Source organism: Pleurodeles waltl, chromosome 3_1 (assembly GCF_031143425.1).
Source record: "Pleurodeles waltl isolate 20211129_DDA chromosome 3_1, aPleWal1.hap1.20221129, whole genome shotgun sequence".
In the NCBI taxonomy this organism is placed as follows: Eukaryota; Metazoa; Chordata; class Amphibia; order Caudata; family Salamandridae; genus Pleurodeles; species Pleurodeles waltl.
In genome coordinates, this window is record NC_090440.1 from 1,880,688,039 (window position 1) to 1,880,701,831 (window position 13,793).

The 13,793-nt window shown below is 42.6% G+C and overlaps 1 protein-coding gene across 1 annotated transcript in view; it reads left to right on the plus strand.

The window, feature by feature from the left end:
* The window catches only part of ADAM23 (ADAM metallopeptidase domain 23), an 842,294-nt gene that overhangs the window by 182,711 nt on the left and 645,790 nt on the right, over window positions 1–13,793 (plus strand). Inside the window, exon 3 of the mRNA XM_069225976.1 lies at window positions 5,945–6,021. Within this exon, the coding sequence (XP_069082077.1) occupies window positions 5,945–6,021 (77 nt within the window). The remainder of the gene's footprint in view (window positions 1–5,944; window positions 6,022–13,793) is intronic.

Here is a 13,793-nt window from a genome sequence, read left to right on the forward strand (position 1 = left end):
CAACAATATCAATGGCGATGTTTTAACTGGTGACGTAATATGGAATATGTTAATATAAAGATGTGAGCTACATGGACACAACAAGCTTCAGCGGCCTCTCTGCAGCTATCCAGCTGCCCTGCTTCACTGGACTTGCTTGGGCCTGCTGCTGGCCTCTGCCTGGAGTGAACACTAATCTCCTACAGGTGCCCCCAGGTCCTTTATCAAAGACATATGGTACAACTCTCAGCAGGACTAACCTGGTTCCTGCATGTGGCCCACGCTCCATCAAAGTCTTTCTAAACTTGTGAGTTTGTCGCGGTCTACGACCAGATTACTACAGTTAGCTCTTTGTGCTTTTGGCAGTATTTTCACTAAAACTTTTAAAATTCAATATCCCGGCCCTCCTGATTGACTTTTTGTTGTTCTTGTATCCATTTAGTTATGAAAATGTATTCTATTTTTCTAAATTGGTTTTGGGGTTTTCTTGTGTTGTGTTTTCACTTTATTATTGTTTCTGTGCCGCATAAACACTTAACACATTGCCTCTAAGTTAAGCCTGACTGAATTTCTGCCAAACTACTGGAGGGTTAAGCACAGGTTAATTAAGTGACTGTTGTTGTTCAACCTGACAAGGATTGTGGTAGCTCCTTCAGTAGGACTTACATGCCTGTCAACCAATAACCCAATTTCCTACAGGGAGGTAGAAGAGGGAATTCAAAATATGTCTGTAAACAAAGTAACAATTAGCTATGGAAATCAATAAAAATAATATTCTAAAAGTAGGCTCAGGCGAGAAATCATCACATCTTTATTGGGTGAGTCTCCAAACGTGAAGCTCCCTTGCTTTTATTGGCTGTAAGTCTGATTGATTGAGTAGGCATGTCGCACTATAAGGCACATTCTCACTTTTTCTGAAGTCCCAGTGTCTCTCGTGACTTGTTTTCCTGAATCACTTCCTCCCTTAAACAGCAATCTCTTTAAACGTATCTCTCCGACAAGCCGCTGCAGTCATAGGAATCCTACAATAATGTGTCTGCGTCAGTTCTCAGAACTCGCCTACTGCATCTCGGGTTCCCTAGTTACTTTAAAAGCGCTTTCTACATTAATTTGTAGAACATCAATTCAACTAACTTTTCACAGAGCTCAATGACATTAATGTTGAGTCCTAAACGAAAGGTAATTGTATATAATATCTAGGAAATTCTCCAAGAAATGTCCCTAGAATTTCACAAAAAGTGGAAAAAGACATTTCCTGTTTATCATCTTCTTTTGACGAACAGGTAAAAATCAGTGTTAGACCTGACATGCCTTAGGGTGGTCACCCCTAACTTTTTGCCTGCCTCCCTCCACTTTTTGGACTCAGTTTTTGCTGGCTTTTAGACTCTGCGCACTTTACCACTGCTAACCAGTGCTAAAGTGCAAATGCTCTCTCCCTTTAAACATGGCAACTTTGGATCATACCCAATTGGACTATTTAATCTACTTATAAGTCCCTAGTAATGTGCACTGTATGTGCTTAGGGCCTGTAGATTAAATGCTACTAGTGGGCCTGAAGCACTGGTTGTGCGACCCACTCAAGTAGCACCTTTACCTTGTCCAAGGCCTGCCATTGCAAGGCCTGTGTGTGCAGTTTCACTGCCAATTCGACTTGGCATTTAAATGTACTTGTCAAGCCTTAAACTCCCCTTTTTCTACACATAAATCACCTCTAATTTGGGCCCTAGGTAGCCCCTAGGGCAGGGTGCTGTGTGGGTAAAAGGCAGGACATGTACCTGTGTAGTTTACATGTCCTGGTAGTGTAAAACTCCTACATTTGTTTTTACACTACTGTGAGGCCTGCTCCCTTCATAGGCTAAAATTGGGGCTGTCCTCATACATTATTGAAGTGGAAGCTGCTGATCTGAAAGGAGCAGGAAGGTCATATTTAGTATGGCCAGAATGGTAATACAAAATCCTGCTGACTGGTGAAGTTGGATTTAATATTACTATTCTAGAAATGCCACTTTTAGAAAGTGAGCATTTCTTTGCACTTAAATCTTTCTGTGCCTTACAATCCACGTCTGGCTGGGTTTAGTTGACAGCTCCTTGTGCATTCACTCAGACACACCCCAAACACAGGGTACTCAGCCTCACTTGCATACATCTGCATTTTGAATGGGTCTTCCTGGGCTGGGAGGGTGGAGAGCCTGCTCTGACACAAAGGGCTGCCACACCCCCTACTGGGACCCTGGCAGACAGGATTGAACTGAAAGGGGACCTGGTGCACTTCTAAGTTACTCTTTGAAGTCTCCCCCACTTCAAAGGCACATTTGGGTACAAAACAGGGCCTCTGCCCTACCACCTCAGACACTTGCTGGAGAAGAAACCTGAACCAGAACCTGCATCCTGCCAAGAAGAACTGCCTGGCTGCTCAAAGGACTCACCTGACTGCTTTCTACAAAGGACTGCTGCCTTGCTGTTGGCCTGCTTGCCTTGTCTTGCTGCAAAAGTGCTCTCCAAGGGCTTGGATTGAGCTTGCCCCCTGTTCCCTGAAGTCTCAGGACCAAAAAGACTTCTCTTTTTCAACTGGACTCCTTGTGCGCCGAACAATTTGACGCACAGCTTGCTCCGCGGTGAAAACTTCACCGCACGCCGATCCGGAAAGACGCCGCTCGATGCGACGCCTGCGGTGTAACCGGAACTTCGACGCACGGCCCGCCTGGACAACGCTGCCCGACTTCCAGAGAGGAAATCGACGCGACGCCTGCCGTGAGGAAGAAAATTCCACGCACAGCCCACCGGAACGATGCGCAGCCGGATAACAAGCCTAGGATTCCACGCACAGACCCTGGGACATCTGGTAATCCCGTGACCCACAGAAGGAGACGGTCCGCGTGCCGGAAAACGGCACATGTCTTCCCTGAGTGAAAAATAACGACGCAAGTTTGTGTGTGAAGGGGCGAAACCGACACACACACCATTTTTCTTCCCGTAGAACGACGCACGTCTCCCCGCGTGGAAAATAATGAAGCAGGTTCGTGTGTGAAGGGGCGAAACCGACACACACGCCATTTTTCCACGCATCTCCTCCTCTGCGGCCCTCTGCGGAGATTTTCCACTCCAAACCAAGTACTTTGTGCTTGAAAGAGACTTTGTTTGCTTTTTAAAGACTTAAGACACTTTATGTCACTTTTCAGTGATATCTCTACAATTTCATATTGCATCTTTTATCGTTTTGACCTGCAAATACCCAGATAAATATTAAATATTTTTCTAAACACTATGTGGTGTATTTTTGTGGTGCTATATTGCGTTATTGTATGATTTATTGCACAAATACTTTACACATTGCCTTCTAAGTTAAGCCTGACTGCTCAGTGCCAAGCTACCAGAGGGTGGGCACAGGATAGTTTGGATTGTGTGTGACTTACCCTGACTAGAGTGAGGGTTCTTGCTTGGACAGGGGGTGAGCTGACTGCGACCCAAAAACCCAATTTCTAACATTGGTGATCAGCGGTGAGGATAGGACTTGTATTTGTGCAGTGACATACAGTAGCTAAGTATTTCACTACCTACCCACAGTTGAAGGTCAACTTGATTTTTATCTCTTTTTGCAAATTTGTTTTTCCTGACAATTTTCAAAAACTAAATCCTCACTCAACATGTCTCTGGCTGGGTCTCAAGCAGGAGATTTGGACCTAGCCCTGTTGGAGACATATACTGTCAATCAGCTAAAAGGGTTCTGCAGGGTGATGAGAGTACACACCCACGGGGCCTCCAAAAAGGAGGAATTTCAAGTGGCGCTAAGGGCCTGGGCAGAAGCCCATTTAGAGGAGGATGATGAGGAAGAGGAGCCAGAAAATGGCCCCTCAGAGGATTTATTGCCATCAGTGGGTGATGTAACCACCATATCTGTGTTGCTCTTGACTATGAGATTGCGTGCAGGATTTATCATATGACTCGGTGCCATCAGAAACATGACCCAGCATAGGAGTTTTGTAGTTTTTGTGGTTTCAAGCTAGGTTGGAGGTAGGGTTGCTGGGTCAAGAAAATATTTTGTGGAAGAAGACACATTTCTATGTCCAGTTTTGTAAACTAAACAGTACAGATTCACCTCTAGAAAAGAGAAACAAATCGTTTTTTGTCCATCCAGATGCAACAGCAAGAAAGTCCACCAGGGCTTGCCTTATAGGTTTTCTGCAAAAACATTGTCCATAAGGGAGCACATCACCACTTTTACTGATGAATGCCTGCCATTATTCTAAAATAAATAGATTACAACAATAGTCTTTGCCCAGTCAGGTGTGGTAGTTCACAGACTGCAAGATGTCAATGTTGTAGGATTGTAGTCTGTCTGTGTTTGTCCTACACAGTTCAGGTTTTAGATGACCTTTTCCGAGCACATCAGATCAGAGTGAAAACCTGCTCTACATGGGGCGATACTTTTTCAGTTTGTACTAATTGTTTCCTTTGGCCAGAGGGCTGACAATTGAAAATGATGTATGAGTGCACATGCCTACTTACCTTTTTTTGCATTACTAAATCAAGTCATTTACACATTTAATTTGAACTTACATGCACAAATATCTTTGTGAATTTGGTTTTGAGACTTTGTGAACTGGTCCAGTGGCACCTCACATTTCACTTTAGTTGGGACCCCTGCCCATTTTGGATGATGAGTCATTGAGTTACATGGGAAATTGTCTTGGGATCAAACCTACTGGGTTGTCCAGGAGTGAACCCAGAGCTACTGAGAATCTTTATCAGAGGCCATAAGTACCACAGCCATACTATACATTGTAGCAGATATAGAATGACATTGTTCATAGGGGCACTGTTTCTGTGCTTATGTATTGTAGTACCTTTCACATTTGTTCTATATTTGTGTTTGTGGTCATATCTAAGTCCCAAAACGTGCTAGAAACTTCTGTTTGTGTTATATCTAGTGTTATTTGTCCTGTTACCCTTTGTGTATAAATATGTATATTTCAAAGATTTAGCTTTGTTTGACTATTGGCTTTCTGGGGTATCTGCATCTGCATTCCAGCAACCTTCTACCACCTCCTGTGGTATATGTTGACTGCTAATTATCCTTGGAGAGTCAAGAGAGTAACATGGCTGTCAAATAAACTGAAGTGTAATAGTAACTGAAGCCCTGAAACACAAATGGTAAAAGAAAACTCCCATAGATGCGCCCATGACTCATAGTATGTGCATCTCAACATCACGAATACCATAAAACAACAAGTAACAATAAAAACCAAACTTTCAACAGAATTGTAGAATACCAAGTTGTATCTGTTTGTTAGTTTTATTAATAACATTTTCAATGCACTGTTTTGGACGCTTTGCTGGTGTCTATTGGGCTAAATAAAGTGGGTGGAAATGTGCCAAGAATTTCCTGCCCCAGAATTACCAATAACATAGCCACAAGGAATAACCTGGGGGTGGAATTACTCCCCAGCACGTTTCGTGTTTTGTGGGAACTAATATATTGGTATAGGTGTTTCCACACCGATTCCTGTATTTTGGCTCTGTATTGCATTTGATGGTTGAACAGGTAAAGTGTCGATGTGAAAAACACCATAACGCAATGTTCCCAAATAACTTTTAATTGAGCTAGGGCCAGTAACTTGTGCTGTGTCCTGTTTCCTGCTAATATTTTGTGGACACGGAAGGACAAATTAGACTTATCTACAGGCAAGCTGGAAGAGTAGCTGGCATAAAAGTATCCCTGATAGACCAGAACAAGGGCACAGCCAATGGCATCAGAGGAACAATTACGTGCTTTGCATCTGCCCAAATTGCCTGTTTCATAGTATAGGTAGGGAATCATCGGATGCACCCGCAGCACTGTCTAGCAACAAAAGATGGAGGCATCAAAGAGAAAATATGAAGACGGTTAGGGTCAGTGTGTTATATTCTGTTGCCACTCCTCACTGCTGGCGCTTGTACTCACCCACTTACCTTTTCTCATTGACAGGCGGTGCACCTTGCCCAGGCAAGTTTTCAGATTGAAGCATTTGGCTCCAGATTCATCCTTGATCTCACGTTAAATAAGTAAGTATGTGGGACTGGGCTTTGTTCCTTAATCCACACAGTTTTACCCAACAATGCTATGTTACAAATATGAAGGGTAGACCAGAGAAACTGAGTAAGATAAGTGCAGGCCATCTATAAAAAAAATGGAGTCAAAGCATTTGTCCTTGAGCACTTTTAAACTAAGGGGCTTATTTACAAGGCCTGTGCGCTGCCCGTGTGTCACGTTTTGTAGCGTACTGGTGGCGCATCCTGCAGGCCCATTTCTACATGGCCACGCAAAGCCACTTTTTGCGGCTTTCAAGGCCTTGTAGATATGTTGTAAGACAATGCATCGCAAGTTGCTGCCTTGCCTTACACTGCATCAGTGAGGCACTCTGTGGTCATTGCGGTAGGCTTTCCTACGCAACACCCATGGGTTTCGGCACATTCCCAGATTTACAAGAATATGTAATCATGGGAATGTGTCAAAATCATACGCATCCCCAGGAGAGGAACAACGAGGAGAAAAATCTTTATTTCTCCTTGTTTTTTCCTCTTTCCATGTGTGCTGCATGGATTGTTTTTGTGCAGGCATCCTTGCACCATGATGAAAGGGTGCCTGCATCGGCGCTAAGGCAGCCCATTGTGTGCCAGTGCAGAGGGATAGAACAGAAATATGCCATATCTTGGTGCATTTCTGCCCTTACCCTGTGGCACAGGGCAGTGCAGCAAGGTCACTTGCTGCAAATTCACTGTGCCACGAGGCTTGTAAATAAGCCCCTTAATACACGTTTTTCCTGATTTCAGTGTTTAATTTTTATGCATCACAGGGACATTTTTCAGTATCTTCACAAATTCTGTAAATCAGTTTTTTTAAACACTGTGTATACAATTTGGTTCAACAAAAATGTGGCAAAGGCTGTGTTTTCACAGTGTCTGGAGAATACATTTTCCAGACCCATCATTCCAGACACAACATTTTTATTGTAGCAGGGCCATCCCTGATGTAAGGGGATGTACATAAAATTGTATTTCATTGTGTCACAGGGGTTCATCTTTTGCAGTTTTTCCTACCCCGGTTCATGATTGTCAGAATCCTCTAAGTCTCCATTGAGGAAGCAAAGAAGAGACAAAGCAGCTGTTGAAATACTTGCGTTGATCTGACAATGATCGGCTGACGTCAAACCCATTTGATGTCTGATTGGAAAAGTGTGGGTTTTGTGATGAGTACTCAACTTTATCAACAGTGATGTGGTAACTGGTGAGGTAATATCGAACTGGGATGGGACACGTAGCACTACAGGGCTTAACAATGTGATACACATGTGAAGAGACAACCAGAAGAAACGTACAAATATGTTAATATATAGATGATAGTGAACTCTTTGGAACAACCACGTTGAATAAATGATATTCAATTGAAATCAATCTCAAAACATGGTTGAATAATCTACAACATAATAGAAAAGCATCAGGTTTTACGTTGGCCTGCCACGTACTTTAAATGAGGTGTAGAAACAAAACACATTTTTCACCTTTAGTGAAGCTAATAAGGAGGGATGTTAGGACTTGCCACAAGGCAGTCATAAACCAGTGGCTGGAGGGATGAGGAATTGCAGTTCCAAAGCTATGAATGCAGACAATAACCACAAACTTCATGGGCTTGTGTTCCATCTGAGTGGCTCTGAACCAACAGGAAATGTATGTCATAAGAAGGAATGCAAATCTAGGCAAAAGGTAAGGAGTGCTGTACGGTGTCAAAGGTAAAGACACTGTACAGCACTAAAGGAGAGTTTGGAGGGGTTCTTCAATTTTAGGGACAGAAGCGGATTCGTTCTGCATCATGATATAGTGTTCTTTAAAGAGGTGCTCGTTGAGCACTCTCCTAAGTTCCTAAATTGGAGTTGAGGGCAGTCCTATTGGGTACAGGTATGTTGCTCCTGATCCCGGAATCATTGAGAAAAACTGAAGCCTTGTTTATTTTTCTTTTTGGCACTTCTTAACCTCTAGTTTTATGGTGTCCTGGCTGTAACTAAAAGGTTACATTTCACTTGCAGTCCTGTCTGCTGTGCTGAGAGCCAATAGAGAGGGTGAGATTCTCTACTTTATAGCCAGGATGCTGGTCATCCTGCCTGTATAATGGATTTGTAAATTATGCATCTGGTTTATGGTGCAGGCCCATAAGAGGAGCCTGTTTAGTTCGAATAGGATGGGTTGATATTAACATTTTAACCACAAATCTGTGCATGGGGTTATTATACTTGCATTCTAACTTCACACACGCCTTCCTATCTGGTGTCAGTGCATTCTCAGCATTTATCTGTCACATATTGTATATACGTAGACACCAAGACTGAGAAAGTCAATATTCTCTCAGCTTTCAGTTTATCTTTTTTCATGTTTTGAGGTGATGTTGAATGCATCTTAATTTATCCTGATTGGGTGCTAGTGGATAGGGGTACATCATTTTGTCCCAACCACCCTCTGAGAGACACAACTAAACAAGAGTTTCACTGATTGTCAATGAGGTGAGTTGGATGTTTTTACCTGAAATTGACTGAAATACCATTGACGTGAATAGTTGACCCCTGACCCGCAAGAGATGTCAAACAGCGAGAATCCGCATGCACCACCCACACATGCCAAAATGCATCTCTTGATTCTGGAATTCTTAAAGAAATGGGAGCACTGCACCCGGTGTTTTTAAAAACCATCTCTGAGCACAAAAATACAGGCAGTTGAAAGCAGCGTGGACCAACTGGAATCAGTGACAGCAAAAGGGACCAATGTGAGAAAATGGAAATCAAAGTAGAAGAATTCAAAAAGAGGCACCAGTATCTTCCAAATAAGTTTGGCGATGGGTAAAACAGATAGTCAAGTAACAACCTATTCGTGGACACAGCAAATGATGTTCAAACTTCTGAATTGGAGAGAGTTGGGCCTTCCTCATTCTCCTACAGTGCCCAGATGATTCAACCATAGAAGTGTACTGTAATGTTAGAAATTGATTTGGTGGTTGACTGTGCTGTGAGCTCTGGTCAAGCAAGAAACACAATGCGAATCAGGGTAAGTGTCAGGCAAATCCTAAGTAAACCTGTGCACATCCTCTGGTAGCTTGGCACAGAGCAGTCAGGCTTAACTTACAGACAATGTGTAACACTTCTGTAACACTTCAAACAGTAAATACACAACTAAAAAAAAAACACAACATGTTAGAAAAAAAGATTTGAGTGTAATAAATAAAACAAGACCAAATTGACAAAAAAACAATAAGTAGAACCTGAGACTTGAGTTATGCATTTTTAAAGAATAAGCTGCAAAATAGTGCTTAGAAGCAGTAAGCGCCAATCAGGGATATCTTGTCGCACCAGACCGGTACCATGTCAAAACTTCAGGTCAACCGCAATAGAGCGTGGACCGGCTACACGGCCCAGATAGGCCTGCTGAACTAAAGTACCTTAAATGCGGATTGCGGAGCGTTGGTGGTTCCGAAACATAGATGAGTTGCGCAGCTATGGTGATGCGTTGGTTCTGAGATGTGGTGAGGCTGCATTGCAAGGTTCTGTTGTGTCGTCATCGAGGATCCTGTTGCAACGATTCCCCAGGTCTGATCCACGCAACACCTTAGGCACACTTCCATGGGTCCCAGAGAATTCAGATCAGGAGGACAGCCAGCTAGCCCTTGGAGTCACTCTGGGTTCAAGTGATGCAGCTCCAGCCCTTCTCACCCAGTCAGGGGAATGGCAGACAGCAGGGCAGCACAGCAAGGCAAGAGTCCAGCAAAGCACCAGTCCAATAGAGTATCAGCACAGAACAGAAGCACAGCACAGAAGTTCTTCTTACTGGCAGAGTCTTCACAGGTCCAGAAGTGTACTGATTTGGTGGTGTCAGAGGGCCAGTATTTATACTCAGATGAGCCTTTGAAGTGGGCAAGATTTCAAACACAGGCCTTTGAAGTGCACAAAGGATCTGCCCATCTTGATCTGGCTGCAGACTTACTACAGGGGACTATACAACCCCTTGTGTGGGGACAGGACACAGCATATTCAGGTGTTAGTGAGGCTGTGCCCAGCTCCTCTTTCCCACCCTCCCAGGATGACCCATCAAGTCACACCTAAGGTCTGATTGTGTATGGCTGTCTAAGGGGAATACACAAAGCCCAGCTGTCACCCACCCCAGATAGGTGATCACAGACAGACAGCAGGCATAAAATGGCTAAAGTCAAAAAATAACTTTCTAAAAGGGGCATTCCCCATAAGTTGTGATTCCAGAGACACCAAACTTGAAAAGTGTATATTTTCCAACCAAAAGATGAAATAAGGTATAACGTAATCCTGATGTTACCCTATGGGAGAGATAGGCCTTGCTGTAGTGAAAAACGACTTTGGGAGTTCTTCTCTACCAGGACATGCAAAACTTAAAAGTACATGCCCTACCTCTTAAATACAATGCACTCTGCCCTCTGGGTTGTCCAGGGCCTAACTTAGGGGTGACTTACATGTCTGGGAATGGAAGGTTTGGGCCCAGCAACTGGGGTATTTTGCCAGGTCGACACTGCATTGTAAAACAGCACTCACAGGCTCTGCCATAGCAGGCCTGACATATTGTTAAAGGCCTACTTAGGTGGGTGGAACAATCAGTGCTACAGGCCCACTAGTAGCATTAACTTTACAGGCCCCGGGTACATGTAGTGCAATTTACTGGGGACGTATAAGTAAATGAAATATGCGAATTGGGGATAAGCCAATATTACCATGTTTAGGGAAGAGAGCACAAGCGCTTTAGCACTAGTTACCAGGGGTAAAGTGCACAGAGACCTAATACCAGCAAAAACAAGGTCCGAAAAGCACAGGAGGTAGGCAAAAGGTTGACTGGAAGGCCACCCTAATGTTGTCAGGTCCAGCATACTTACATGGCTTTCACGCCCTATCAACTACCGAACAATATCACTCCAACTATACTGACATGTATCAACCTTTTTGAGATCAAAGAAGAGATTGTCAAGGAGGCATTGAAGGCTGAACGCATTGTGTGTTGAGAGGCTCCATTTCTACTGCTTCAGCTGCAACCCTCATCAAATTCAAATCCTTCAAAATTGCTATAGACTACCACGAATATTAATACATTAGGTACATTTTTATCTTCTCTTCTGCCTAAATAGAAAACAACAATCATTGTCCTCCAGAGAAGTAAGAGTCAACTTGCTGGATCTGGAGTCAGATCAGCAGAGAGAGAAAAATTTGGCTGAGGAGACGTGAACCCCTCTACTAGCTTGTGGTGTCTCCCTCGCAGCCATGTTCGCTGCAGGCATGATGGTGCTTTCTACACTTATAACAAACGTTTCACCATGGCATACAACTACGGTGATCCTCCGTTTTGGGATCCCTAACTGAATATAATCTTCTCTATTTGCTTCATTCTTAATGGAATAAAAAAAGAGTTTCACTGATTGTCCTTGAGGTGAGTTGAATGTTTTTAGGTGGTGGACTAAAGAAGAAAACAAGCCTCCATTAGGTAATTGGCTTTATATATTTGTTCTCTCAAATGTGCTTTCGATTTAACTTTCTCCAAAAAGTTAATAGTAAAGTATTATCTCAGACTCTCACAAGGCTGACTCATTTAACACTTAGGTAAGTTAATTTTGGCCCTGTACCCAAGGATCCTATTCGTAGTGTTATAGTAATTAATTGCAACTTGCTTGATATTAGCAAGCTCATCAAGTTTAGTCATCAAACTCTAAAGGTCAGTCGGATAAGCTAACAGAAGAGCATGTCCTTAGCACAAAAAAGATATGATAGAGAAAGCAAATCTATTTTTGGCACATCCCCGAGATCAGCAAGAAAGAACCTGAAACTAAAGCAATGGTCATGCATCCTCAGTGTAGGTTATTGCCAGGCACGCAACGCCCATCGGGCTAAAACGGCTTCAGCACACTTCCCCAGCCATCTTCACGGACTGCAGCAGCATGAAATGACACGAAATTCTCCTGCTGCCGTGGGCTGCTGTGGGGAATTGCTGCAAGGCCGCAAAGTCAGCCTTGTTCAAAGTGCTTTGCCGGCATTCACTGTCTTTTAAGACTTTTTTCTGTTTTTCTTTTACCGATCGGCCTCCCTGCAGTCCCGCCTCTCACTGCCCTTTCAGTTCCATTGCAAGGTAAGTATCAATACTACTTGAAGTGTCTGGGGAAAGAAGAGCCGGAGTTATAGCCCCTGCTGGCACTTCCCACCTAATCTACAGATATATAGTAGGGGTCTTCTGTGACACTCTACAGCAAGAGGCAGGCAATGCAAAATATCTTCAGAATGTAATTAAAAGATGGACACAATAAACATGAGTAGAATTTTGCCTTCCAAAGTAAAAAAATATGTGTATACAATTATAACCTAATTGTTAATAATAATGCTTTTACTTTTAGTGGTTTGAGGCTTCTCACAATAGGAGTCACTATGTAAACAGAAGCTGAAGGAAAGAAAAGTAAGAAAAGTATATTCTGACTCTAGGGACCAGATTTATCAACACTTTGCGTCAGAGCAAAGTGTGAAGTGACATAAAGTGTTAATAAACTATATACTTCCAGTGCAAAAGGTTTTTTTGCACTTTAAATCTGTTTAAACAATAACTCAAATATAGAGCTATGCACTAATTTGCAACAAGGGGGTGTTGCATCAGTGATCCATAGGCATTCCCATGCTAAAACCTATGGTTTTTACAGACGCCCTATGCAGTAGGGAGCCTAAATGTTTGTCAGTGCTTTGGAAGAGAACACTGTGGCCATATCTCAATTTGATTGCATTCCTGCTTTACATGAAATATTAATCAAGACTACCCTGGCTTTTCAGTGCACAACTTGTTTTTACTGGAAAGTAGAGCAAAGTAGCTCTTGGTGCAGCTGTGCTTTAGTTTGAGCCAAGGGGGTAACCCCAGATGGGCATTCCCACACTAACCAACGTTTTTTTTGTCCCAAAGCTCTCTCTACTACCAACAGGAGATAGCGCTTTGCGCCCAAAAAAAGACAGCTCCTCGAAGCAACCACAAAGTAGGAGAAATGTTTTTATTTCCCCAAACGTTTCAAAGTTTGCTTTTATTCTGCACTGTACAGCACACATCTAAAGTGATAAAAGTTTTAAAGTTAGTCTAAACTTAGGCTCAGATTTACTAAGATTTTGCATTGTTATACAGTTCCTACAAATAAAGTATTAGGCCAACATGAACTTAACAATTTAGTCCACATATATCATCAGTAAGTGTTGTGATGTCTTGTCTTGGCTAACTCACAGTACCACATCCAACCCCTAACCTGACCAGAGTATAGATGTTGTTGGCAACCTCGAACATGACACTCTGATTCCCATAGAATCAGTGGAAACAGATCCATTCTTTCGTTTTGTCACATTTGAATGTCCAAGGTAAATACAAGACAGATATGAAAAAGCATTTTCAAAACATTTATTGAAATGATACTGTTCTTGCATAAAAAGCGCAAGCTGTAATTATTAGAAAGATGAGATAAGTTACCGTAATCAAAATTGTTAGAATGGTAAACAACATAAACAATTCAACCAAGGCAATTGTTACTAATGTTACCTAACTCCTTTATGTATCTAATACTATACTAAAGAGAGCATAGCTGGAGTACCCTTCTGTCAGATCAATAACTCGACGCAGTGCATATACTTTGTGTCAGGGAGGCGTTACATGGGTGGAGCATGGGTGTTCCATTTTGACACAACACAGATTTACTAAAGTCTGTAAACCTATGTTTGCACCAAAATGGTGCACCTACCTTAGGGTTTCAAATTGAAGAGAAATAT